At 46.0% G+C, this 25,287-nt stretch overlaps 1 protein-coding gene across 1 annotated transcript; it reads left to right on the top strand.

Annotated features, from left to right (window-relative positions):
• Nucleotides 1-3,348: 3,348 nt before the first annotated feature.
• Nucleotides 3,349-23,834, top strand: LOC116979876 (extracellular calcium-sensing receptor-like). The gene is made up of 6 exons (XM_033031793.1): nucleotides 3,349-3,540; nucleotides 11,453-11,744; nucleotides 17,029-17,841; nucleotides 18,742-18,969; nucleotides 20,788-20,911; nucleotides 22,770-23,834. Exons 2-6 carry the CDS (start codon nucleotides 11,487-11,489, stop codon nucleotides 23,681-23,683), a joined length of 2,337 nt encoding a protein of 778 aa, XP_032887684.1. The 5' UTR covers nucleotides 3,349-3,540; nucleotides 11,453-11,486; the 3' UTR covers nucleotides 23,684-23,834.
• Nucleotides 23,835-25,287: the final 1,453 nt, after the last annotated feature.

The following is a 25,287-nucleotide window of genomic DNA, read 5'->3' as shown; positions in this document are numbered from 1 at the left end:
TATGCTGAATTCAGAAGTGCTGTGTACAAAGCTAATTGTTGAAGGATTGATGTCAGAATTTTGCTGAACTGGAGACAGCCAGGTTGGTGAAATTAGGCACAAAACGTTGGAATAACTCAGCGGGTCAGGCAGCATTTCTGGAGAACATGGATAGGTGATGTTACAAGTCCTGAAACGTCACCTGTCCAGTTTTTCCAGAGATGCTGCCTGAGCCGCTAAGTTGAGCTCCAGCATTTTGTGTCCTTTTTTAGTATACACTAGATCTGCAGTTTATTTTTTATTACAAAGTGAAATTAGGCTTTGATGAGGACACTGTTGTAAAGGTCTTCCCATCCCCCATGTCATCCTGCATGCCCAATATTCTGTGCTAATGAGGTCGACAAGGCTGAATGTCAGGAATGATGTGTCAAAAATGTAACAGTTCATAAATCATAGGTGCAGATTTAAGTCACTTGGCCCATTAAATCTACTCCGCCATTCGATTATGGCTGATCTATCTTTTCCTCTCAACCCCATTCTCCTGCCTTCTTCCCGTAACCTTTGACGCCCTTACTAATCAAGAACCTGTCAATCTATGCTTTTAGAATATCCAATGACTTGGCCTCCACTGCCATCTAAGAGACATTGAATTTCACAGATTCACCACCCTCTGACTAATGAAATTCCTCCCCATCTCCTTTCTAAAGGGATGTAAAATTGTGAGAGACATCGATAGGATAGATAGTCAGAACCTTTTTCATAGAGTGGAAACATCAGAGACTAAAGGGCAGAGCACTAATTGAGAGGGGCAAAGTTTAGAGATATGCGGCGCAAATCTTCTATCCTAAGGTGGCTGCCTGGAACGTGCTGCCGTGGACAGTAGTGGAGGCAGATACTATAGTGACGTTTAAGAGGTTTTAAGGGGCTGTCCCACTGCAGCGGCCTAATCTGCGAGTTTAGAAGAGTTTGCCCTCGACTCAAACTCGCAGCATGGTCGACACATGCAGGGGCGGAAAACCCGGGGGGGGCCAGAGGGGACACATCCCCCCCATGTTTTGAGAGGTGGGGGACACCCCCCCCCAAGTTTTTGTAATCCGGATTTTAAAACCCGGTGAAATCTCCGCTTTCCGTGAGACAGTGGGGGTGGGACTGATGATCGAGGGCGCCGATTGGACGAGGGAGACGTCGCTCGGCAGGCTGTGGGGGCGGGACATAATGATTCAGCACGATGATTGGAGGAGGGAGGAGTGGGGGGAGGGGGGGGGTGGGATTGAGGATAGAGTGCGGTGATTGGAGGAGGGAGATGTGGCACAGACCTGCGCTTCATCCGCAGCCAGGATCGATCCCGGCCGGGTCTCCGGCGCTGTCCCGAGTGCCCCCCCCACGGGTGGCCAGAGAGGTCAGCAGCAAAGATCCTCCGCTATAGGATCTTTGGTCGGGAGTCAAAGATCCCGGGCGCGGTGCCCCCAGGCCCACAGCCAGCACAGAGAAGCAGCGCTAAACCCAGCTCAACTCTGCCTGTCCCGCCAGGTGAGCCTACAGACCTTCCTGAACGCGGGAAATATGGCCTGCGCAGAGAAGCAGCGCTGGTATCCCGTCAGTCCAGACAGGGCTGTAGTTAACCCGGTGAGACAGGCAGAGTTGAGCTGCATTTAGCGCTGGATTGAGGCCTCCGAAGCCTCGCGTGTGTGTGTGTGTGTGTGTGTGTGTGTGTGTGTGTGTGTGTGTGTGTGTGTGTGTGTGTGTGTGTGTGTGTGTGTGTGTGTGTGTGTGTGAGTGTGAGTGTGAGTGTGAGTGTGAGTGTGAGTGTGAGTGTGTGTGAGTGTGTGAGTGTGTGAGTGTGTGAGTGTGTGAGTGTGTGAGTGTGTGAGTGTGTGAGTGTGTGAGTGTGTGAGTGAGTGTGTGTGTGTGTGTGTGTGTGTGTGTGTGTGTGTGTGTGTGTGTGTGTGTGTGTGTGTGTGTGTGTGTGTGTGTGTGTGTGTGTGTGTGTGTGTGTGTGTGTGTGTGTCCATGTGTGTGTGCGCGCGTGCGCGTGCGTGGCCGCCAAAAAATTGTGTCCCCCGGTCCCCTCCATGTTTTGATAGCGAGTTCCGCTCTTGGACACGTGGTCCTATGAGGTCACTGGAACTCTCCTTCATGCTCGAGGGAGGTCGAGTAAATTTACTCGATTTACAGCTAGGTCGAGTAAATTTCCGCGAGTAAAAATTGGTCGGCATGGTTCTTTAGAACTCGTGGCGCAGTGTAATGGGGTCGCTATGTAGGTACAGGCAGTCGAGGATAGCCGTAGGCAATCTCCTTCGCTGACCGGGCATTTTAATTGGCTCATTGGAGTTTTCAGGACCAAGGAAAACTGATTGGTAGGTTAAATGCCCGCTAAACTTTATTATCCTTCTTAAAAGTGTCTCCACTCCTCCCCCCCCTTCTCCCCCCTTCTCTCCCCTTCTCTCCCCTTCTCTCCCCTTCTCTCCCCTTCTCTCCCCTTCTCTCCCCTTCTCTCCCCTTATCTCCCCTTATCTCCCCCTCTCTCCCCCCCTTCTCTCTCCCCCCCCCTCCGCACTCTCTAAAGGACTTACCGTTACTGTGGTAAGGTCTTTTACCTTCCTCTTCATCGCGGGTGTGAATTTCAGACAGCGCTCCCCCGCTTTCCATGGCCCCCGCCCTTGCAATTTGTTCCAGCTCGCGGTTTCATCGCTGACGGTCGTTCCAGCTCGAGATTTTTCAAGCGAGTGCCCTCGAGCATGAAGGTCGAAGACACTCTTCTGAACTCGCAGATTAGGTCGCCACAGTGGGACAGCCCTTTTAAGATTTTTTTGTATGATTTCTTATTACCTAGATACAGTGAGAAACTTTGTTTAACCTGCTATCCAGGCTGATCATATCATAGAAACATAGAAACATAGAAACAGAGAAACATAGAAAATATCAATAACCCTTCTTCAGTCTGGTCAACTTGAAACATCACCCGTCCATTCCCTCTCCTCTACAACACTCTCCAGAGCCCTACCATTCACTGTGTAGGTCCAGCCTATGTCAGTCTTCCCAAAACGCAACGCCTCACATTTCTCTGTGTTAAGTTCCACCAATCATTCCTCAGCCCAGCTGTCCCACCGATCAAGATCCTACTGCAATAAAATAATTGAAATCAAATAATTGTAAGATTCAATGTTATTTATATTTGGTGCTTCAAATATAAGTTGATGTGGGGAAATATACTGCAAGAAAGTTTGGATAAATGGCTGAGATCCTGATAGTTCCTGTGTTATGAGTTTTATCAATTTACTAATAAAGCACAGTTGTATAACTAGTGAAGATGTGTCCCGACCCAAAACGTCACCGTATCCATGTTCTCCAGGAATGCTGTCAGAACCTGTGAGTTACTCCAGCACTTTGTGTCCTTTCTTTTGTAAACCACCGTCTACTATTCCTTGTTTCTACATTTTGACTACCCCACTGCAAAGTCTCCTCAGGTATACCTCCTTTGAAGAAGTTCTCGCCTGAAGAAAGGTCCCAACCCAAAACATTCCGTATCCATGTTCGCCAGAGATGCTGCCTGACCTGCATGTAACACCAGCGCTTTCTAGCATTTACTGAGAATAATCCAGCAAATGTAATATTAATTATGTTTTGTCAAGTGGAATTACTTTATCAAAGTTCCAGAAGTTTATTTTTTCTTGAGAGTAACTCAGGCACTAAATAAGGTTGAACGAGTCTCATTTTAGATGGAGCCTGTTTTTCCCCCAGGTGACACCTGAGGCTTTGTTATTGCCACAGACCTGCACAATTAATCAGCAGGAGGATGGAGAAGTAATTATCTTCAAATAAAACATAAACTACAAAGGGGGACTGACACTCAGAGACACAGTGCCCTGGAGTCTGACAGAAATTAATCTCACTTTGTGAATTAGACCCATTAAATTCATCATTTCATTCATTCATCATCGTTGAAAACATTAGCGACGCAGTGGTGCTCTAACGGGAACGGTGACGGACGCACCACACATCTCTGTCCTCCAGTTCCTGCGGACTTCCGCCGCTGGAAGTATAGGGTTTTGGTGTGTGTGCTTTATCATCATTCCTTACAATGCTATGTACGACAGTGATCGCAACTTCTACTGAAGTGTGGATGGCCGTTGGCTCGCTAGAACTCATCCGCCCTTTTACAGGTCTAGGTTTTGGTCCTGCTGGGGGTCCACTGCTCCCTCCTCACCAGGTGGGGGAGACGGTTTAGTCGCCGACTATCCGACCATGGAGCAGGTAGCACGGGATTACATGGTTCCCGTGGCGGAGGGAACTCCCCCCCCCCCCCCCGACCTGACCTGAATCCTGCCATCAGTTTACGGGTACATCATTACAAATTGGTTATTTTCTATGTGACAAGTTTTGGAGGCCTTTGGACTATCTTTAATGTGACTTTACTGGTCTCTATCTTGCATTAAACGTTATTTCCTTTGTCATGTATCTGCACACTGTGGATGGCTTGATTGTAATAATGTACAGTCCTTCTGCTAATTGGTTAGCACGCAACTAAAGCTTTTCACTGTACCTCGGTACACGTGACAATGAACTAAATTAACTACGTTTAAAAAATCAAATACCATTGGCATAGTGATAGAAAAGACAAAGAGTGTGAGATAAGGATCAAAGAGGTATAAATTGTGAAGCCAGAGGAAGGAATATAGGGGGGGGGGGCAGAGGGGGCAGGATGGGGGGGGGGGGGGAGGGAGAGGGGGGAGGGGGGAGTGGGAAGAGGAGAAATGGGTGAGTATGATTGTGTCATTTTGTCTTTTCATCTCTGTCTTTGTTCAACCATCCACCTATTAACCCTTCCCCCTTACCTGTATCCACCTATCACTTGCCAGGCTTTATCCTGCCCCCATTACTCTTCCAGCTTTCTCCCCACAATCAGCCTAAAGGAGGGTATAAATACAAAACGTTACCTATCCATGTTCTCCAGGGATGCTGCCTGACCCATTGAGTTACTCCAGTATTTTGTCTCTTGTTTTGTAAACCAGCATCCGCAATTCCTTGTTTCTAACATATTGTTGCCGATCTATCCCAAGAGCAAGTGCAGAAAGATATGAGGGAATGCACTAAATATAGCGCGTAAACATAGTACGTCTGAACAAGGGTCCCGTCAGGGAATGGAGGGATATGGATCACCTGCTGGCAGAGGAGATAAGTTATATCTTGCCTACTCGATGCGTCATCTGTCCATTCCTCCATAGATGTTGCCTGACCCGCTGAGTTCCTCCATCACTTTGTGTTTTTGTCAAGATTCCAGGATCTGCAGTTCCTTATCTCGACATTAAAAATAAATTTGTTGTCCTCAATATCTGAATAACATGAACAGGTAACGTTTGGAGTCGGGACCCTTATCAATGTATTTCTCAATCGCTGACTTCTTATAGTGTGACACAGTTAAATGCGTCTCTTTGTCTCTCAAAGTGAATCTTAGAGCCACCTCTTTTTTCCCCTGAGCCTTATTTCATTAATCAGGAGATGCTATATTACTCACCCAAGCTTAACATACAGTATAAAACTCGAGCAATTAGACTTTATTTTATACTTTAGAGATACAGCATGGAAACAGGCCCTTTGATCCATCGAGTCTGCACCGAACAGCGATGACCCATAAACTAGCACTATCCTACACACTAGGGACAATTTTAGAAAAGCCAATTAACCTGGCTTTGGCTTGTGCGAGGAAACTGGAGTACTCAGAGAAAACCCATGCAGTTCTCCAAAGGTGCTGCCTGGCCCGCTGAGTTACTCCAGCACTTTGTGTCGTTTTGTGCATTAACCAGCATCTGCTGTTCCTGGTTTCTACATTAATTTAGTTTATCATGTGTACCGCGGTACACTGAAAAGCTCTTTTATTGCGTGCTATCCAATTAGTGGAAAGACTATACATGATTACAATTAAACCATCCACAGTGTACAGATACAGGATAAAGGGAATAGCATTTAGTGCAAGATAAAGTCCAGTAAAGTCTGACTAAAGGTAGCCCAGGGGTCTCCAATGAGATAGATAGGATGTTAGGACCACTCTCTAGTTGGTGAAAGGCTGGTTGAGTTGTCTGATAATAGCTGGAAAGAATGTCCCTGAATCTGGAGGTATGCATTTTCATACTTATGTACCTCTTGCCCAATGGGCGAGGGGAGAAGAGAGAGTGACCAAGGTGAGACAGGTCCTTGATTATGCAGGTGGCCTAACAGAGGCAGGGTGATGCATAGGTAGACACAAAATGCTGGTGTATGTTTAAGAAGGAACTGCAGATGCTGGAAAATCGAAGGTAGACAAAAGTGCTGGAGAAACTCAGCGGGTGCGGCAGCATCTATGGAATGAAGAAAATAGACAACGTTTCAGGCCCAAACCCTTCTTCAGACTGGAGTATCTCAGAGGAACAGGCAGCATCTCTGGAGAGAAGGAATGGGTGATGCGTACTGTAGTTGGAGTCAATGGAAGGGAAGGTGATTTGCATGATGGTCTGTTCCACTCTTTGGGCCAAAAGGTTTCCCCTCAAACCCCTATTAAATCTTTCCCCCCTCATCTTAAACCTATGTCCTCTGGTTCAAGATTTCCGTACCCTGGGCAAGAGACTCTATGTATTTATCCGATCTATTCCTCTCATTATTTTGTACACCTCTATAAGATCACCTCACGTCCTGGCTTGCTCGACCTCACCCTGTAGCTCAGGCCCTCGAGTCCTGGCAAAACCCTATGTAAATCTTCGCTGCATCCTTTCCAGCTTGACAACATCTTTCCTATAACATGGTGCCCAGAACTGAACACAACACGGCCTCACAAATATGTCCTCAACACCGTCTTATGTAACTGCAACATAATCAATACATTATAGAATCAATATATATTATTTAATAGAATCAACAATAAATTAGTAAGAGTGTCAGGGGTTATGTGGAGAAGGCAGGAGAATAGGGTTGAGAGGGAAAGATAGATCAGCCATGATTGAATGGTGGTGTCGACTTGATGAGCCTAATTCGGCTCCTAAATCTTCTACCACTCCGATAATGGCCAATGTACCAAAATTCTTTGTGACCACCCTATCCACCTGTGACAGCAAGTATAATGAGAATTGTGCTTACTTTAATCAGTAAGTGTGTACATTAAGAGATGTGTTGATTTATTTGTTGCCTTAGCATCCCAGGTGAGGAATTGCTTGAGGCCAGAATCCTCAATGATATTTCAATGTACGCTCCACTTGCAGTTTGGAGAGATGATATTCCTGTGAGAATCCCAGAGATGGATACAATTGAATTAACGGTAGTTGACCATGTGGGTATTGTCAGCCTATATAAAGCGGCACAAGTATCTTTGTGTATACAAGACGCGGTGTCTTTCCACACTTGGATATGTATCGCCTGGTGGTCTTGGTTGCTCTCCCGTTTCTGGGAGTAGCCGACTCGACCTGCAAACGTTTCGCAAATTTTCACTTGCCCGAACTGTCTGAGGACGGAGACGTTGTTATCGGAGGTGTGTTCCCAATCTACAACAAGGCTTTGGAGGAAAAGCACTCTTTTAAAACCAAACCTACACCTTCACGCTGTGTCAGGTGAGATGGAACAGAATTTGGAATATTAATGTTGTTCATTGTTGCCTTCTGGTCATTTGCAAATTCAGATTGAGGAATGCTCTCTCGTCTTATCGCCATTGAAAGTATATTTCTCTGCCTTCTATATTTTTAAATCCAGTCTCCATTCCTTCTGAAGCCACACACAAAGTGCTAGAGTAACTCAGTAGGTCAGGCAGCATCCCTGAAGGACATGGGAGAGGAGTCTGAAGAAGGGTCCCGACCCTAAACATCGCCCATCCATGTCCTCCAGCGATGTCGTCTGACTCGTTGAGTTCCTCCAGCACTTAGAATTTTGCTCAAGGTTCCAGCATCTGCAGTTCCTTGTTTGTCAAATCCTTCTGGATCCCAAACAAAAACGTCGCCTGTCCATGTCATCCAGAGATGCTGCCTGACCCCGTTGAGCTACTCCAGGGTTTTGCTCAAGATTCCAGTATCTGCAGTTCATTGTTCCTGTATTCCTTCTGGTTCCCAACCCTGTTCACTTCCCTCCACAGATGCTGCCTGGCCCACTGAGAACTACCAGCAATTTGGTTTTCCAAGTACCTTTAAAACATTTAAAAGATAGTCAAGATTCTTACATCTATGGCTCTTTGTGTCTCAATTTCTTCTGATTTTGAGGTGACATTAAGTTATAAACTGTAGATCCTTATGTTTCAATTCAAGGATTTATTTTGACAATGAAAACTCCATTTGTCCTTGAGCTATAAAAGGATAACTACGAATATGGAAGAATAGAGAGTGCTGAATACACTCAGCATGTCAGGCAGCATGGATGGAGAGAGATTCAGAGTCAAGGAAGTTCTGGTCGCCCCCCCCTTTACATGAATGATGTGGAGGTTTTGGAGAGGATGCAGAAGAGGAGGATGCCTGGTTTAGAGTGCATTAGCTACAAGGAGAGGGACATACTTGGATTGTTTTCTCTGGAGCGTCAGAGGCTGAGGGGAGACCTGAAAGAAGCATCCTGTGTATAACATTATGAGGCATAGATAATTGGGTAGACAGTTCGAACCTTTTTCCCAGGATAGAAATGTCAAAGACTGGAGGGCACGGTTTTAAGTTGAAAGAGGCAAAGATTAAAGGAGATGTGCGGGGCAAGTCTTTTACACAGAGGGTGGTGGAGACATGGAACGCGCTGCCAGGGGTGGCAGTGGAGGTGGTTACGATAGTGGCGTTTAAGAAGATTTTAGAATCGGCAAATGAATATGTTGGGGATGGAGAGATATAGATCATGTGCAGGTAAAGGAGATTAAGTTTATCTTGACATCGTTTTTGGTACAGACATCGTGGGCCAAAGAGACTGTTACTGTACTGTTCCATGTTCTGTGTTCCAAGGTTGTTTCAAGTCCGATCCATTAACTCCATAACTCTCTCCAAGCAGTGGATGCTGCCTGATTTGTTGGGTTCATTCAGTATTTTAATCAATGTTTTATATCCCCTACCAATATTGTTTCCAACTTGCAAAATGGAGTATTTGATCTAAATATGTAAACCTTGTCACCACGATAATTAATTATTTCTTGCATGTAAAAACGGAACAGAAATTGTCATTAAAACACTTAACTATGTTCTCCACGCCTTCCACTTTATTGCATCCCATTTATAAATGGAAAGAAAAGATTAAAAGGAACTGCACATGCACAAGGGATAGACAGAGTTGACGTGGATAAGCTTTTCCCACTGAGAGTAGGGAAGATTCAAACAAGGGGACATGACTTGAGAATTAAGGGACAGAAGTTTAGGGGTAACATGAGGGGAAACTTCTTTACTCAGAGAGTGGTGGCTGTGTGGAATGAGCTTCCAGTGAAGGTGGTGGAGGCAGGTTCGTTTTTATCATTTAAAAATAAATTGGATAGTTATATGGACGGGAAAGGAATGGAGGGTTATGGTCTGAGCGCAGGTATATGGGACTAGGGGAGAATACGTGTTCGGCACGGACTAGAAGGGTCGAGATGGCCTGTTTCCGTGCTGTAATTGTTATATGGTTATATGGTTATATGTTGGAATCTTGGGCAAAGCACAGTGCTGGAGTGACACAGTGGGTCAGGCAGCATCTGTGGAGAACATGGACAGATGACGTTTCAGGTCGGAATGTTCTAGGCAAGGTGACCAATGAGGTAGGATGGAAGATCAGGACTACACTCTAATTTATTAAAGGACCGTTCAGTATTCTGATAACAGCGGGGAGCAAACTGTTCCTGAATCTGGTCCACATTTCCCGACCCAAAACGTCACCTGTCCATGTTCTCCAGATATGCTGCCTGACGTGCTAAGTTACTCCAGCACTTTGTATCTTTTTTTTTGTAAACCAGTGTCAGCAGTTCCTTGTTTCTACTGTTTATAAATAGTTTTAATGCCTTGTATTTCTCGTGCATAGCAACACCTTTACATTCTTATAAGGATTAGGCAGCTCAGCATGTTCCCAACACCCCTCACTAACTTCTACAGATGTGCCGTAGAAAGCATCACAACATGGTTTGGGAACAGCTCCATGCAAGACCACACAGTGTTACAGAGACCTGTGGACAGCCAAGGCCATCATGCAAATCAACCTCCCTTTCATTGATTCCATCTACATTTCACTCTTGCCTTAGCAAGGCCACCAGCATAATCACAGACGAGTCCGTGCCCAAACACTCCCTCTTCTCCCCTCTCCCATCAGACAAGAGGTACAGAAGTGTGAAAATGCATACCTCCGGAATTTCCGGAAATGGCGGCGCTGCCTTGCAGCTGCGGCTCGCCTGCAGTCCGTTTGTCTTTTCTTTTTTTTGTTTTCTTTTGTCCCGTTGTTGCAGTTTATTTCGGTTTATTTAGTTGTGTATGTGTGGGGGGGTGGGTGTGGTATGTTTTTTGATTCTTCCTTCGGGGGTGATGCGACCTTTCCTGCCGTATCCCCCGTCTCCGTGTCCGTCTGCGCTGAGGCCTATCGCGGAGCTGGCGGCCTCCAACTGCAACCGACCTCGAGGCTGCGGAGGCAGAGCCAGGATTTACCAACGCGAGGCTGGCCGACTTCGGGGCTGTGGTTGCGGTGCGACCCAACTTCCGACCCGACTTTGGAGCCTCGGAGGCTCGGCCGCGGGCCAGTGGACGACATCGTCGGGAGCTCACAGGTTGGTGACCTGTTTTTCCGGAGCTCCCGCAACTACAGCTGCGTCCGCTGGACTGGAGGGCGGCAGCTTCGGCAGCTTCGACCACCCCGGGACGCAGAGTTTGAACCGGCCCGTTTGCGGAGCACGGATTCAGCCGCGGGGCTTACTTTCCATCACCCGGCGGGGTCACAACATCGGAGGCTTGGATTGCCTCAGCGCAGAGGGAGAGCAAGGAGGGAAGAGACAATGACTTTGGGACTTTAAACTGTGTTGAGTGTTTGTTATTTATTCTATGTTATGACTGCAGGCTAAACCATTTCGTTGCACTGAAAAGTGCAATGACAATAAATTGAATCCAATCCAATCCAATCCAGATTCAGGGACAATTTCTTCCCAGCTGTTATCAGGCAACTGAACCGTCCTCTCACCAACTAGAGAGCAGTCCTGATCTTCCATCTACATCAATGGAGACCTACAAACTATCTTTAATCAGACTTTACTGGACTTTGTACTACACTAAACGTTATTCCCTTTATCCTGAATCTGCACGCTGTATAATCATGATTTCCCAGTCTGAATAAGGGTTTCGATTCGAAACCTCACCTGTCCTATTTCTCCAGAGATGTTGCCTGACCACCTGAGTTACTCCAGCATTTTGTGTCAAAATTTGTAATCATGTGTAGTCTTTTGGCTGACTAGATGGCACGCAACAAAAAGCTTTTCACTATGGCAATAATGTTCACACATGGCAATAATAAACTAAACTAAACTGTTGCTCTCCTTGCCTCCTAGCTTTGACCTCAGGGCGTTTCGCTGGACACAGGTTATGATCTTTGCCATAAAGGAGATAAACCGGGATCACACGCTCCTGCCAAACATCACGCTGGGGTACAGGATCCACGATTCCTGTGCCTCGCCCTCGCAGTCTGTGAGAGCGGCCCTCACGTTGATTAGCGGACAGGAAACAACCAGCCCTGACTTTAAATGCACGGGAGCCCCTCCAGTGCCCGTCATCATCGGAGAGTCGGGATCATCCCAATCGATATCCATTTCAAGAGCAGTCGCACCCTTTGGAGTCTCAATGGTAAGTCAAGCTACTGAAACCATCCTTCCCCAAAAACAATGATTAAACAATAATCAAAATCTGTTACCATTGATGTTACAACAGGAGGAAGCAAATCAGCTCCCCCAGTGTAGGTCACAGCCAATCTATAAGTATTGGTAGTGTAGAATATAATATTACAGCGTTATGGCGTTACAGTTAAAAGGGATGTGCAGATGAAAAAAAGTGCAAAGTCAACAATGAGGTAGGTCGGAAGATCTGAACTATACTCCAGCTTATGCGAGGGCGGTTCAGTAGTCTGATAACAACAGGGTAGAAGCTGTTCTTGAATCTGGTCTAACGTGCTTTTGTATTGGCATTGGGATTGATATATTATTGTCACGTTTAGTTTAGGAATTCAGCATAGTCCATTCCAACTATTGATCACCCATTCACACTACTTCTATGTTATCCCACTTTTTCATCCACTCCCTGCAAACTTGGGGCAATTTACAGAGACCACAAGCTTGCATGTCTTTGGGATGTGGGAGATAACCGGAGCACCCGGAAGAAACCCATCTGGTCACAGGGAGAATGTGCAAACTACACAGAATATCGAGATACAAGTACGAAGATACAGTGAAAAACCTTGTTTGCATGCTATCCAGTCAAATTTTGCTATACATTGTGTACAGTCAAGCCGTACAGGTAGATTAGTATGGCAGATACAAGCCATACACCAGGTATTGCATAGAGAAGTATTACAGAGTGCAGAATATAACATGACAGCGTTATAGTGATCTAGCTACAGAGAAAGTGCAGATGGAAAAAGTGCAAGGTTATCAATGAGGTCGGTTGGAAGATTGAGACTACACCCTAGTTAATGGGAGGGATGTTCAGTAGTCTGATAACAGTGGAGCAGAAAGCTTTCTTGAATCTGGTGGTTTGTGCTTTCAAGCTTTTATATCTTCTGCTCGGAGAGGGGAGAAGGGGAAATGACCAGGGTCTTCTTCTTTTCGTGTCTTTGAAGCTGGTTGACTATATGACAGTTTCCCATTCCTTTACACAGTCCTTTGCGTTTTTGTTGAACACTGCAAGATCCTTTGAGCTGCACTGGTTGGGTAGTAGGGGGCAGACAAGGCAATGCTGCATTGTATGGTCCTCTTCTCCACATTCACAGGTGGTTTGGCCAGTTTCATAGCCCCATCTGGCCATGGCAGCTTTTGATCGCCCTGTTCCTGTTCTCAGGCGGTTGAGCGTCTTCCACTGGACCCATGGTGCTTCTGAGCCCGGAGGGAGGGCTTCAGAAGGAGGGATACCCATGTCAGTAGGAGGGGGGTCGTCCTCAAGCCTTTTTGTCCATAGTTGGAGTCTGGTTTCTTCCCGTGATGTTATTAGGGGCTGGACATGGCTGAGAAAGCTTCTCCTGGACTTCAGCCGTTGGGCCGGGGGTACACGTCCATAGAGGAGGTGGCGTTCATCACTGGTGGCCTTGGTCATCTCTACTCGGCTGGCGACTTCCCGTCTCACATCAGCAGGGGCAATGCCAGCGAGGAGGTGCAGGTTGTTTATGTTGGTGGGCTTCAAGCAGCCAGTGATTGAGCGGCAGGTGTTATTCAACGCTGGGTCTAATTTCTTGGCATGGGATGATCTCTCCCAAACAGGCACACATACTCCGCAGAGGAGTAGCACAGGGCCAGAGCAGTAGATCTTAATGTGTGTGCTGTGGCTCCCCATTTGGAGTTGGTCAGCTTCCGGAGGATGTTATTTCGGGAGTTAACTTTCAGTTTGGTGTTTTTGACGTGTTCCTTATAGGAGAGAATGCGATCCAGTGTTACACCGAGGTAGGCAGGGTTGGTGCAGTGCCCAAGAGGTGTTCCAGACCATGTGATGTTAAGGGGTCTGTTTGCTTCCCGGTTCCTGAGATGGAACGAGCAGGCTTGGGTCTTCGCAGGGTTTGCGTGTAGGTGGTTGCGCTCGTAGTAGAGGTGTAGCTCATCTAGGGCTGAGGTGAGATTCGCTTCTACAGCTTCAAACGTACTCTCTTGGGATGTTACACAGAGGTCGTCGGCGTAGATGAACCGCTCAGTGTTCTGGTCCATTGGCTGGTCATTGGTGTAGATGTTATATAGTAGTGGAGCCAGCACACTACCTTGAGGCAAGCCATTCCGTTGTCGTCGCCAGCGACTTTGCTTGTTGTTAAGGACAACATAGAAGCGCCTATCTTTCAGGAGGGCTCCGATGAGGTCCGTGAGTGCCAGGTCTTTGGTATTCTCCAAGATCTTTTTTAGGAGGAGGCGGTGGTTCACAGTGTCATACGCGGCAGACAGATCAACAAAGACGGCTCCTGTCACCAGTCCTTTCTGGAACCAGTCTTCAATGTGCTGTGTGAGATTCAGAAGTTGACTTGTTGTGGATTTGCCAGGTCGGAATCCAGCTTGTTGAGTGAGGGATGATGGCTGGTTCAGCGACTGGGGCAAACCTGTTGAGGATCATGCGCTCAAACAGCTTGTATGGGTGGCATAGCAGGGAGATTGGGCGGAAGCTCTTTGCATATGCTGGATCTTTACCGGGTTTTAGAAGAGCGATGATTTTGGTTTTCCTCCAGATCTTTGGGATGTTTCTTGTCAGCATGCAGTTGTTCATCAGCTCAAGGACCCACTTCCGTGTCAGAGGTCCAAACTGCTTGATCTCTGTGAAAATATTGTCCAGGCCGATGGCTTTGCCAGTCTTGAGGGCTTTGATGCTGATATTGAGCTCTTCAAGGGAGAACGGCTCAGTCAGTCCGGTGTTTTGGGAGTGCTGAAGTCGGTCTACCTTTGGTCTTGGCTGTTTGGTGGTGGATTTCCCGTTGAGCAGCAACTGATACGCAACTTGGTTGGCCGTGGTGGTATACTGTTGATGTGTTGGTGTTGATGGGTCATTGCTGATTTTTCGGATGAGACTCCATGCCTTTTTGCTGTTTTTTGCCATATCAGTTGTCTCCAGTAGAGTTTGCCATTTCCGCTGGCAGCATTCTGATAGGGAGGTCATGAGTCTCTCACCTACTTCCATGGTGCTTTCAGCAAAGGGGTCAGATTCGTAGAGCTGTTGGTATTGCTCATATAGTTCGCTGCTTGGAGTGTCAAGGCCGGGGATGTATTGAGTGCGGCAGCCTCTCGGGATGTTCTTCCGGGCTGCCTGGTGCACTAACTTGGTGAAGATTTGATAGTTTTTGGGGTCCGCTGGAAGGTGGGCGATCTTCCCTTCAAGATCTTCTTGGAAACCAGGCCAGTTCGCTTTCCCAAAGTTGAATCTTCTCTGGAAAGGAACTGTGGCTGGGGTGACTGCAGCATTGACTGTAAGGCCAATGGGGCGGTGTTGGGTTTTTGGCAGTGGCTTCAGTACCAGCTTCTTGCCCAATCCAGAGATGCTATGGCTGACAAACGCGATATCAGGGTTGTAGCCGGCTTTCCATCGCCCGCTATTAAAGGACTTTGGTTGTTTGGCATCGTGGATCAGGTAGAGCTGGTTGGTTTCGGCCCATGCTTCCACTGCATCTCCATCAGCGTTGTTTCCGGCGTAACCCCATTGTGAGCTGTGGCTGTTGAAGTCTCCAATCACTATCCTTGGTTTCCCAGATGATGGTATTTCTGGCATCAGGAAAGGTGTGGGAGGTGGCTTGTAGACAGAGGTGATGGTAATTCCTCTGAGCTCAGCGGTTAGGACCTCAATGTTGTTTTCATCGCTCTTTGATGTTGATTCGATGGTTGTCCCGATTTTTGCAAGCATGACGCTTCCATGTTTCTCATGTGGTCTTTCAATGAGGGTGGTCATGCCTTCCACTCGTGGGCGGGGATGTTTGGGTCCGCGGTGAGTTTCTTGGAGGCAGAGAATATCACACTGATGCTCTCTGCAGAGTTGGGCAACAAGTTCTTCTTTAGTTGCAGACAGTCCTTCAACATTTAGAGATATGATGGCCAAAGCCGGCCTTGGGGGCGGGTGTTGGCCTCTCTTCCTGTTCCGGGCTGATGGGCTACTGCCATTTGTTGGGCTTCTGGACATCATTTGTCTTTCGGCTTGGCTTCAAAGTGTTTGGTAGAATTCGCAAGTAATTTGGTGATATTACTTGACAGGGATCGCGACGTGAACGCTTCTACCTTGACCAGGGTGAAAGTGGTCCTTGATTATGTTGGCTGCTTTCCCGAGGCATCCCATACAGAGCGGCATGGTGGCTCAGCTGGTCGATGCCTCACTGTTGTCTCACTGATGTCTCACTGTGCTGGAAACATGGTTCGATCCTGACCGCAGGTGCATTCTATGTGGAGTTTGCACGTTCTCCCTGTGACCGCGTGGCTTTTCTTCGGGCGTTCTGGTTTCCTTCCACATCCCAAAGATGTGCAGCTTTGTAGGTTAATTGGCCTCTGTAAATACGTAAGGAGTAGATGAGAAAGTGGGATAACATAGAACTAGTGTACGGATGAGCGATGGGCTGCATGGACTCAGTGGGCCGATGGATCAATTTCTATGCTGTATCCTTCAATCACTAAGTTTATGCTTGAAATGAGAATAGCTATTTCAAATATTCTTAGCTTGGTTTCATATAAAGATACAGCATAGAAACAGGCCCGATGATTATGAGACTGTGCCGATCAGCAATCACCCAATACACACTAGTTCTATCCTACAATTAGAACAATTGACAGAAGCCAATTAACCTAAAAACCTGTACGTCTTTGGAGTGTGCGAGGAAACAGGAGCACCCTGAGGAAACCCACGCGGTCACAGGGAGAACGTATAAACTCCACACAGACAGGATTTGAGGTCACGTTCGAATGCAAATCTCTGGCTCTGTAAGGCAGCAGCCCTACCGCTGCGCCATCGTGTCTCGGGGTTTCTTCCCAAATCTCAAAGACGTGAGGGTTTGTAGCTTAATTGGCCCTCTCGAGTGCAGGGAGTGTGAAAGTGGGATAACATAGGACTGTTTTGACTGTTCTTTTTACAATCCATGTTCTCGGGATATCTAAATCCAAATTCTATTAGTTATTTATGTTATGACATTGGTTGGAAGCTGCATACCAAATCTCGTTGCGCTTATGTGCAATGACAATAAAATATATTATTATTATATTATTATTATTAACATAGAACACCAGACAGCACCTGCGGTCGGGTTTGTACCTGGGTCTCTGGCACTGTTATGCAGCAGCTCCACCACTGCGTCACTGTGCCACCCATCGCTTCACTTTGCCAATCACTCTGAAAAAAAACAATTGACACGATATTGACACGATAGCATATTATGGATCGGAATCATTCGATTGAATTTTTCTCTGCTTCTTTGCAGGTTAGTTATTTCTCTACCTGTGCATGCCTTAGCAACAAGCAGGAATACCCGACATTTTTTAGAACAGTCCCAAGCGACTTATTTCAAGCCAAGGCTTTAGCTCAGCTGGTGAAGTACTTTGGCTGGACTTGGATTGGAACCATTGCCGGAGACAATGATTATGGCCAGTATGGGATCCAAGCATTCAGTGAGCAGGCGAAGGAAGCTGGGGCCTGCATCGCTTTTTCAGAAACGGTTCTCAGAACATACCCCAAGGAGAGGATCCTCAAGATCGTAGGGACCATAAAAAGGTCGACTGCCAAGGTCATCCTGGCCTTCGCCTCCGAGGGCGACCTTTACCCTCTGCTGAGAGAAATTGTCCATCAGAACATCACCGGGATTCAGTGGATAGCGAGTGAGGCTTGGATTACAGCATCGAGACCTTCCAGCAAGCACAATTTCCAATCTCTCGGGGGCACGATTGGATTTGCAAGCCACAAAATGAAAATCCCCGAATTTGGAAGATTCCTCTCAAGTCTACGCCCTTCAAATTCAACTGGGAGCTTCCTGGATGCTTTCTGGGAGACGCTGTTTGATTGCTCTTTTAAAGCAGAAATGCACGACTCTGCATTTAACACTGCAAAATGCTCGGGTCAAGAGGACTTGCAGAAGGTGAATCATTCCTTCTTTGACATCAATCAATTACGAGTGACTTATAACGTCTACAAAGGAGTTTATGCCATCGCGCATGGCCTCCACAATTTGCTATTTTGTCCAGATAAATTATTGGGAGCTAATCTCTGCGCCAACGTTTCAAATATTGATCCATGGCAGGTAAGTGTTGAGTCAAGTGTGTTTACTTGTACTGTCAACAGAACCATGAAATTCTTACTTGCAGCAACATAACAGGCATATAAACACAATACTCACAGATAAAAAAAATATTCAGTAAATTAGTAACCCCAATATAACCGAAAGTTATCCGAAGGTCTTTTAAAAACCACTATTGTATCTGCCTCAATATCACATTCCAGGCACTCACCACCCTATGAAAAAATATATACTTGAACATCTTCTTTAAACTTTGCCCCTCTCATCTCAAACCCCAAAAAAGTCCAGAGTCCTTAGTGCAAACAAAGACAGTCCATAGCTCAATGGTCCGTTGGATCAATGGTTCTTTATTGTCACTTTATGCACAGCACAGTGAAATTCTTTTGCACAACCACAAATGAACAGTCACCATATTTTGGCACCGATTGCAAAGAAAAAGAAATTGTCCAAAGTCCGGTCCAGATACATATCATAGTTTAGTCAGTGTTGTCTAGTGTTCATGAGCTTGATGGTTGTAGGAAAGAAGCTGTTCTTGAACCTGGACATTACAGTTTTCAGACTCCTGTACCTTCTTCCCGATGGCAGGAGTGAAATGAGAGCGTGGCCAGGGTAGTGTGGGTCTCTGATGATGCTGGCTGCCTTTTGATCCCTTTGATGATGTCTCAAAATCAAAAGTCCAAAGTATTTAGTGCAACCAAAGAAGATGCACTGGTAAGCATTTCACTGATGAATTTAGTAGTTGCTAATCAATCACAAATCACACGTTGATAAACCGGACTCTAGTTATGGACAGGGTTATGGACTTGGACCCCAAGATTACCTCAGTATGTCAATTCATGAATATGTTAACCAGGCATGCAAAATATAAAAATTCAATTATTCTTTTCTGATTGTTGCCCGTAGCTATTTCATCACTTGAAAGATGTAAGATTCACCAACCGTCTTGGAGAACAAGTATATTTTGATCCCAACGGCGATCCACCTGCATCATACGATATCATAAACTGGCAGATGAATGACAAGGGCTTGGTTCAACATGTAACAGTCGGCTATTTTGACACATCTGCGGCACTGGGAAAAGAGTTTGTGATAAATGAAGATATTATTCTCTGGCATGGGAACCAAAGAACAGTAAGCCTCTCTTTAAATCTATGCTCTATCAAAATGTCTAAAGTCATTTAAATGCAGTAGAAACAAGGGACTGCTGGTTTTTAGACAAAAGTACACTAAATGCTGGAGTTATTCAGCAGGTCAGACAGCATCTCTGGAGAACACAGACACAATGTTTCAGATCAGGACACTTCTTCAAACTGATTGGAAGGAGGGGGAAAGGGAAGTTGGGAGAGAGGATTGGCAGGACAAAACGTAGTGGGGTGATAGGTGGATACAGGCGAGGGGAGGTGGGGGGGTGGGGGGGGGGTTGATAGGCAGATGTTTGGAACAAAGGACAGAAATTAAAACAGGAAGGTGTGAGATAGAAGGGTTGAAGAAGGGCCTCGACCCAAAGCATCACTTATCCATGTTCTCCAGAGGTGCTGCCGGACCTGTTGAGTTACTCCAGCACTTTTCACCCTTTATTAAAAGTGTCCTTATTTGCATAGTGGCTAGGGTATACAATTTTTTAATTTTCGACCATTTGGTGCAAGGAATTCCCATTTCAGTGGGAATTCCAGCCTGGATCTTGTTCTTGGGTACTGAAGGCTCCGAACTTAACGACGGATGTGTTAAACGTTTGACAATCCTGACACAGTGTGTTGGAGTAACTAAGCAGGTCAGGCAGCATCTCTGGAGGAAAAGGATGGGTGGCGTTTCATTTTGAGACCCTTCTTCAGACTGATTGTAGTTAAGGGGGGGGGGGGGAGGCAGAAAGCTGGAAGAGAGGTGGACAAAGCCAGGCCAAGTGATAGGTGGAGGAAATGTGTGGGAAGGAACTGCAGATGCTGGTTTATACTGAAGATGGACACAAAATGCTGGAGTAACAGTGGGTCAAAGCAGCATCTCTGAAGAGAAAGAATAGGTTCTTCAGTCTGAAAGTAGGGGTGGGAGAGGAGGGGGGGAATAAACTGAAGATGAGAAAAGGTCAGAACAAATCTGGGCCAGCAGGAAAGTTGAAGCCCATAATAGGATGACCGCAGGAAGGCTGAAGCCCATAATAGTCTAAAGGCTGCGGGGTGATAACAAGAGGGATACAAGGATGTACAAGTGGGAATGGTAGGACGACTATGGTGGGGGAGATGGGAGAGAGAGGGGGGGGGGGGGGGGGGGGGGGGGAGGGGGGGAAGGGAATGGAGGAGTTACTTGAAATAAGAGAATTCAACGTTCATAAAGGCGATATGCAGGGAATGGAGGAATATGGATTCAAGGTAGACAGTTTAGATAGATAGCCTAGATTGTAATCATATATAGTCTTTCTGCTGACTGGATAGCACTCAACAAAAAGCTTTCACTGTACCTCAGTGCACGTGACAGTACTAAACTGAACTAAACTAAACTAATCTAATATGCAGGGAATGGAGGAATATGGATTCAAGGTAGACAGATGAGGTTAGTTTATCTTTGGCAGGTAACTGGACAAAGGCTTGTCCCCTTCCACATACCTTCCAAGGATGTGCAGGTTTGTAGGTTAATTGGCCACTGTAAATGGCCCTTGGCAGGTGACCATTGGTCACTTTGTGAGCCAAAGGGCCTGTTTCCACACTATCTCTAAAAAAAATCCTTTCCTCTGACTTCACATTTCACGCATTGGGTTAATTGGCCTCTGTAATTTGTCCCTAGTATGTCAACAGTGGTAGAATCTGGGAGGGATTCATGAGAAGGTGAGAAGAATAAAATGTGGGAATTAAGGTAGGATTAGTGTAAATGGTTGGCATGGACTCTGTGGGCCAAAGGACTTGTATCCATGGTGTATCTCTCTACTATATTAACATCTTCCTTCCTCACACTATGAAGGTCCCACAGTCCATCTGCAGTGAACATTGCCCACCTGGTACTCGAAAAGCTGCACAAGATGGACAACCTATTTGCTGCTTTGACTGCATCTTGTGTGCCGAAGGTGAAATCAGCAACTCAACAGGTTAGTAGATGAATGGATAGGAAAGGCTTAGAGGGATATGGCCAAACACAGGCAGGTGGGACTAGTGTAGATGGGGCACTTTGGTTAGGTTTAGCTTAGTTTAGTTAAGTTTAGCTTAGTTCAGCTTTATAACCATAACCATATAACCATATAACAATTACAGCACTTTAGTTTAGTTTAGTTCAGTTTAGTACTGTCACGTGCACTGAGGTACAGTGAAAGCTTTTTGTTGAGTGCTATCCAGTCAGCAGAAAGACTATATATGATTACAATCAAGCCATCCACAGTGCACAGATACAGGATAAAGGGAATACCTTTTAGTGCAAGGTAAAGTCTAGTAAAGTCCGATTAAAGAGTCCGAGGATCTCAAAGGGGTAGATGGTACCCCTCAGGACTGCCCTCTAGTTGGTGAGAGGACGGTTCAGTTGCCTGATAACAGCTGGGAGGACACTGTCCCTGAATCTGGAGGTGTGTGTTCTCACAGATTCGGGGACAGTTTCTTCAGGGTCAGCATCGGCAGAATGACCTATTCCATGCTGTCTGGCTATGACACTTTTTTGCTCCATCAATTTAATGGAAAGGTCTTTGGAATATATTCAAATCTAATATCTTAATAATGCATGTAATCCCTATTATATGGTAATAGGTTAGGATTCAACTGGAACAAATTCTTCTATTAGCAGGGAGATCAATAGCATGTTTAAGTTCACTGGGGAAGATAGCAGAGTGGAAATTAAGATGTTTTTTAACATGGTGAGTTCTTAAGATCTGGAATGCATTGCCTGAATGGATGATGGAGCCAGGTGGGTGTTGTGGACGGCAGGGTGGGGCGGCTGGTAGAGCTGCTGCCTCACAACGCCAGAGACCCAGGATCAATCTTGACCTCGGGTGCCATCTGTGTGGAGTTTGCATGTTCTTCCTGTGACCATGTAGGTTTCCTCTGGTTTACTCCCACAACGCAAAGGGTTTGTAGGTTATTTGGCCTCTGTCAATTGCCCCTTGTGTGTGTGAGTGGCCGCATCTGGGGGGAATTGATAACAATATGGAGAAAATAAAGTTGGATTAGATGAATGTAGGATTAGTGTAAATGGGTGATTGATGGTCAGAGTGGACTCGGTGGGCCGAAGAGTCTCTCGAGAAAGATTATTGGGCGGCAGAATGGCGCAGCTGGTAGAGCTGCTGCCTCACAGTGCCAGAGGCCCGGTTTCAATCCTGATCTCAGGTGTTGTCTGTGCGTGGAGTTTGTATGTTCTCTTTGTGACTGCATGGGTTTTCTCCGAGTGCTCCAGTTTACACCCACATCGCAAAGACATGCGAGTTTGTAGGTTAATTGGCCTCTGTAAATTGCCCCTAGGTTTGTAGGGTGAAGGAAAAAATGGGAGAAAATAGAACTAGTGTGAACGGATATTTAGTTTAGTTTGGAGACACAGAGTGGAAACTGGCCCTTCGGCCCATCGAGTCCACCCAACCAGCGATTGTACACTAGTTCTATCCGACACACTAGGGACAATTTTCAGAAGCCAATTAACCTACATACCTCCACTTCTTTGGAATGTGGGAGGAAACCGCAGCACCTGGAGAAAACCCACGCAGTCACAGGGAGAATTGTAAACTCTGTACAGACAGCACCCATGGTCAGGATCAAACCTATGGCGCTGTGGGGCAGCAACTCAACCACTGAGCCACTCTACCGTCCAATGGGGTGATCGGTGGTCGGCGTGAACTTGGTTGGCCAAAGTGACTGTTTCCTTGGCATATCAGTAAAACTAAACTAAAACAGAGTATACTACAAGGGGTGAATTATTAGGTAAAGCAGATATAGTTGATGATCAATGAATGATTGAATTCTCCATTTTAGATTCAATAGAATGCATGAAGTGCCCCTTGGAATATTGGTCCAGTCAGGACAGACAACAGTGTGTAGGTAAAGACATTGAGTTCCTTTCGTTTGATGATACGATGGGAATGATACTGGGGGCTGTGGCGTTGCTTGGAACGTTGAACACTCTCGTGATTGCATCTCTCTTCCTGCACCGCAAGGATACGCCCATCGTCAAGGGCAATAATGCTGAGCTCAGTTTCCTGCTGCTGTTTTCCCTGGGACTTTGCTTCCTGTGCTCGCTCACCTTCATTGGCCGCCCTTCCCACTGGTCCTGCGCACTGCGGCACACTCTTTTTGGGATCGCTTTCGCCCTCTGCGTATCCTGCCTGCTGGTCAAGACTGTTGTGGTGCTATCGGCCTTTAAGGCGACTGGCCCCCAGACGAGGACAATGAAGTGGTTCGGAGCTGCCCAGCAAAGACTCATCGTTTGTGGGTGCACCCTCCTCCAAATTCTGATCTGCGTCACCTGGCTTGCCATGGCACCACCCTTCCCATCGAAGAACATGAGATACCACAACACAAAGATTCTGCTGGAGTGTGATGTAGGATCTCCAATAGCTTTCTACTGCGTGTTGGGCTACATCGGTGTTTTATCCGGCTTGTGTTTTGTGCTGGCTTTTCTAGCTAGGGAGCTCCCTGGGAAATTCAATGAGGCCAAACTCATAACCTTCAGTATGATCATCTTCTGTGCTGTTTGGCTGACCTTCATTCCAGCCTACGTCAGCTCACCGGGAAAGTACACCGTCGCCGTCGAAATCTTTGCTATTCTGTCCTCCAGCTTTGGTTTGCTCTTCTGCATTTTCGTTCCCAAGTGCTACATTATCTTGTTCAAACCAGAGGAAAATACCAAGAAGGGCTTGATGGGGAAAGGCACTTTCAAAAAGAGTTAACAGGGAAGCCACATCTGCTAATGTCATCCATCCCTTCAGAAAGGCTTTAGAGAAGAGACATTGACACTTGGAACCATCAAGATCCTCCTCACTAGTTATTTTTGAGTGAAAGATACAGCGTGGAAACCCACGCCGACCATCGATCTCCCGTTCACACTAGTTCTTTTATCCCACTTTCAAATCCGCTCCCTACACATTAGGGGCAATTTACAGAGGGTCAATTAATCTACAAACCCGCACGTCTTTCTGATTTCTGCCCAAATATGATGCCAGGACATTCTATCGACTTACACATATTCCATTTCCCTTCATTCCCTGCATATCCATGGGTCTATCCAAAAGCCTCTTTAATACCACTATGGTATCTGCCTCCACCACCACCCCTGGCAGCGTGTTCCAGGCACCCACCACTCAATGCAAAAACTTGTCCCGCACATCTTTAAAATTTGCCACTCTCACCTTAAAGCTATGCTCTCTAGCATTTAATTTCTCCATCCTGGAAAAGGTTCTGACTGTCTACCTCATCTATTGTTTTATGTTGAATTTATTGTCAATATGCACGTTCAGTGAGGTACAGGTACATCGAACATCTTGCTTGCAGCAGCGTCACAGGCACATAGCCTCAGATGAACACACAAAAGTATACTTAGATTACACAGAAAATTGTGCAAGGCAGTAATGAGAAACAAGACTGTGCAACAAAGAGACAATGCGAAAACCACAATTAGAAAACAAGCTCACAGTAGTGGAAGAGGTGCTCCGTGGTGTTCCATTGCCAAGGTAGGATTAGTGTCGTGCAGGTCGGCTTAACAACCTGATGGTTGCAGGAAAGTCGCTGTTCCTGAACCTGGTGGTGTGGGACTTTATGCTTCTGTACCTCCTGCTCGACAGTAGCAGTGAGAAAAAGGCACGGCCCAAATGGTGGGGATCCCTTATGGTAGATATGATAGATTCTGCCTACTTTGGTTGGTATTTTGGTATCCAATTCCAATATGTACCGTGTACTGCAATATGTCAAATCTGGTAATAAAGGTGATTATTTCATTTAATACTTCATTAATACGACCATTAATTAGCCATATGATGATTCATTTCATAATTTACTATACTTTTGTCAATATAACAATGAAAGCTGCAATGATAATTGATGCACCACAATAGACAACCTTCTATTCTCTGTAGAAGCAAAGAACTGCAGATGCTAGTAAGTCATGGAATGCCACAAAGTGCTGCAGTATCTCAGCTGGTCAGGCAGCATCCCTGGAGAACATGGATAGGTGATGTTTCAGGTCTGGACTCCTGTATTCACTAAATTACTTATTTCAATATGATTGAAAATACAGTGAATATAGTTTGTGCTAAATGGGGCAGGTTTGAATGGTTGAAGGTAAAGACTTTGTTCTTTGGATCAATAGGCATGTATTAAGTATCCAGAGAAATGGAATTAAACTCATGCTTTGAACGACAGATTGATTTTCTTTGTTATGTATCAATATGCATTCGCCATTCAATTTGTTTTTCCTTTCTTATACACTTCATTTTTTTGAAGACCCGGGTTCACTGAAGCCAATTCTAACTTCCCCATGGTTTCTGTAGCCTCTTCG

Source organism: Amblyraja radiata, chromosome 13, assembly GCF_010909765.2.
Source record: "Amblyraja radiata isolate CabotCenter1 chromosome 13, sAmbRad1.1.pri, whole genome shotgun sequence".
NCBI classification, from domain to species: domain Eukaryota; kingdom Metazoa; phylum Chordata; class Chondrichthyes; order Rajiformes; family Rajidae; genus Amblyraja; species Amblyraja radiata.
This window is presented reverse-complemented; position numbering and strand designations above follow the sequence as displayed.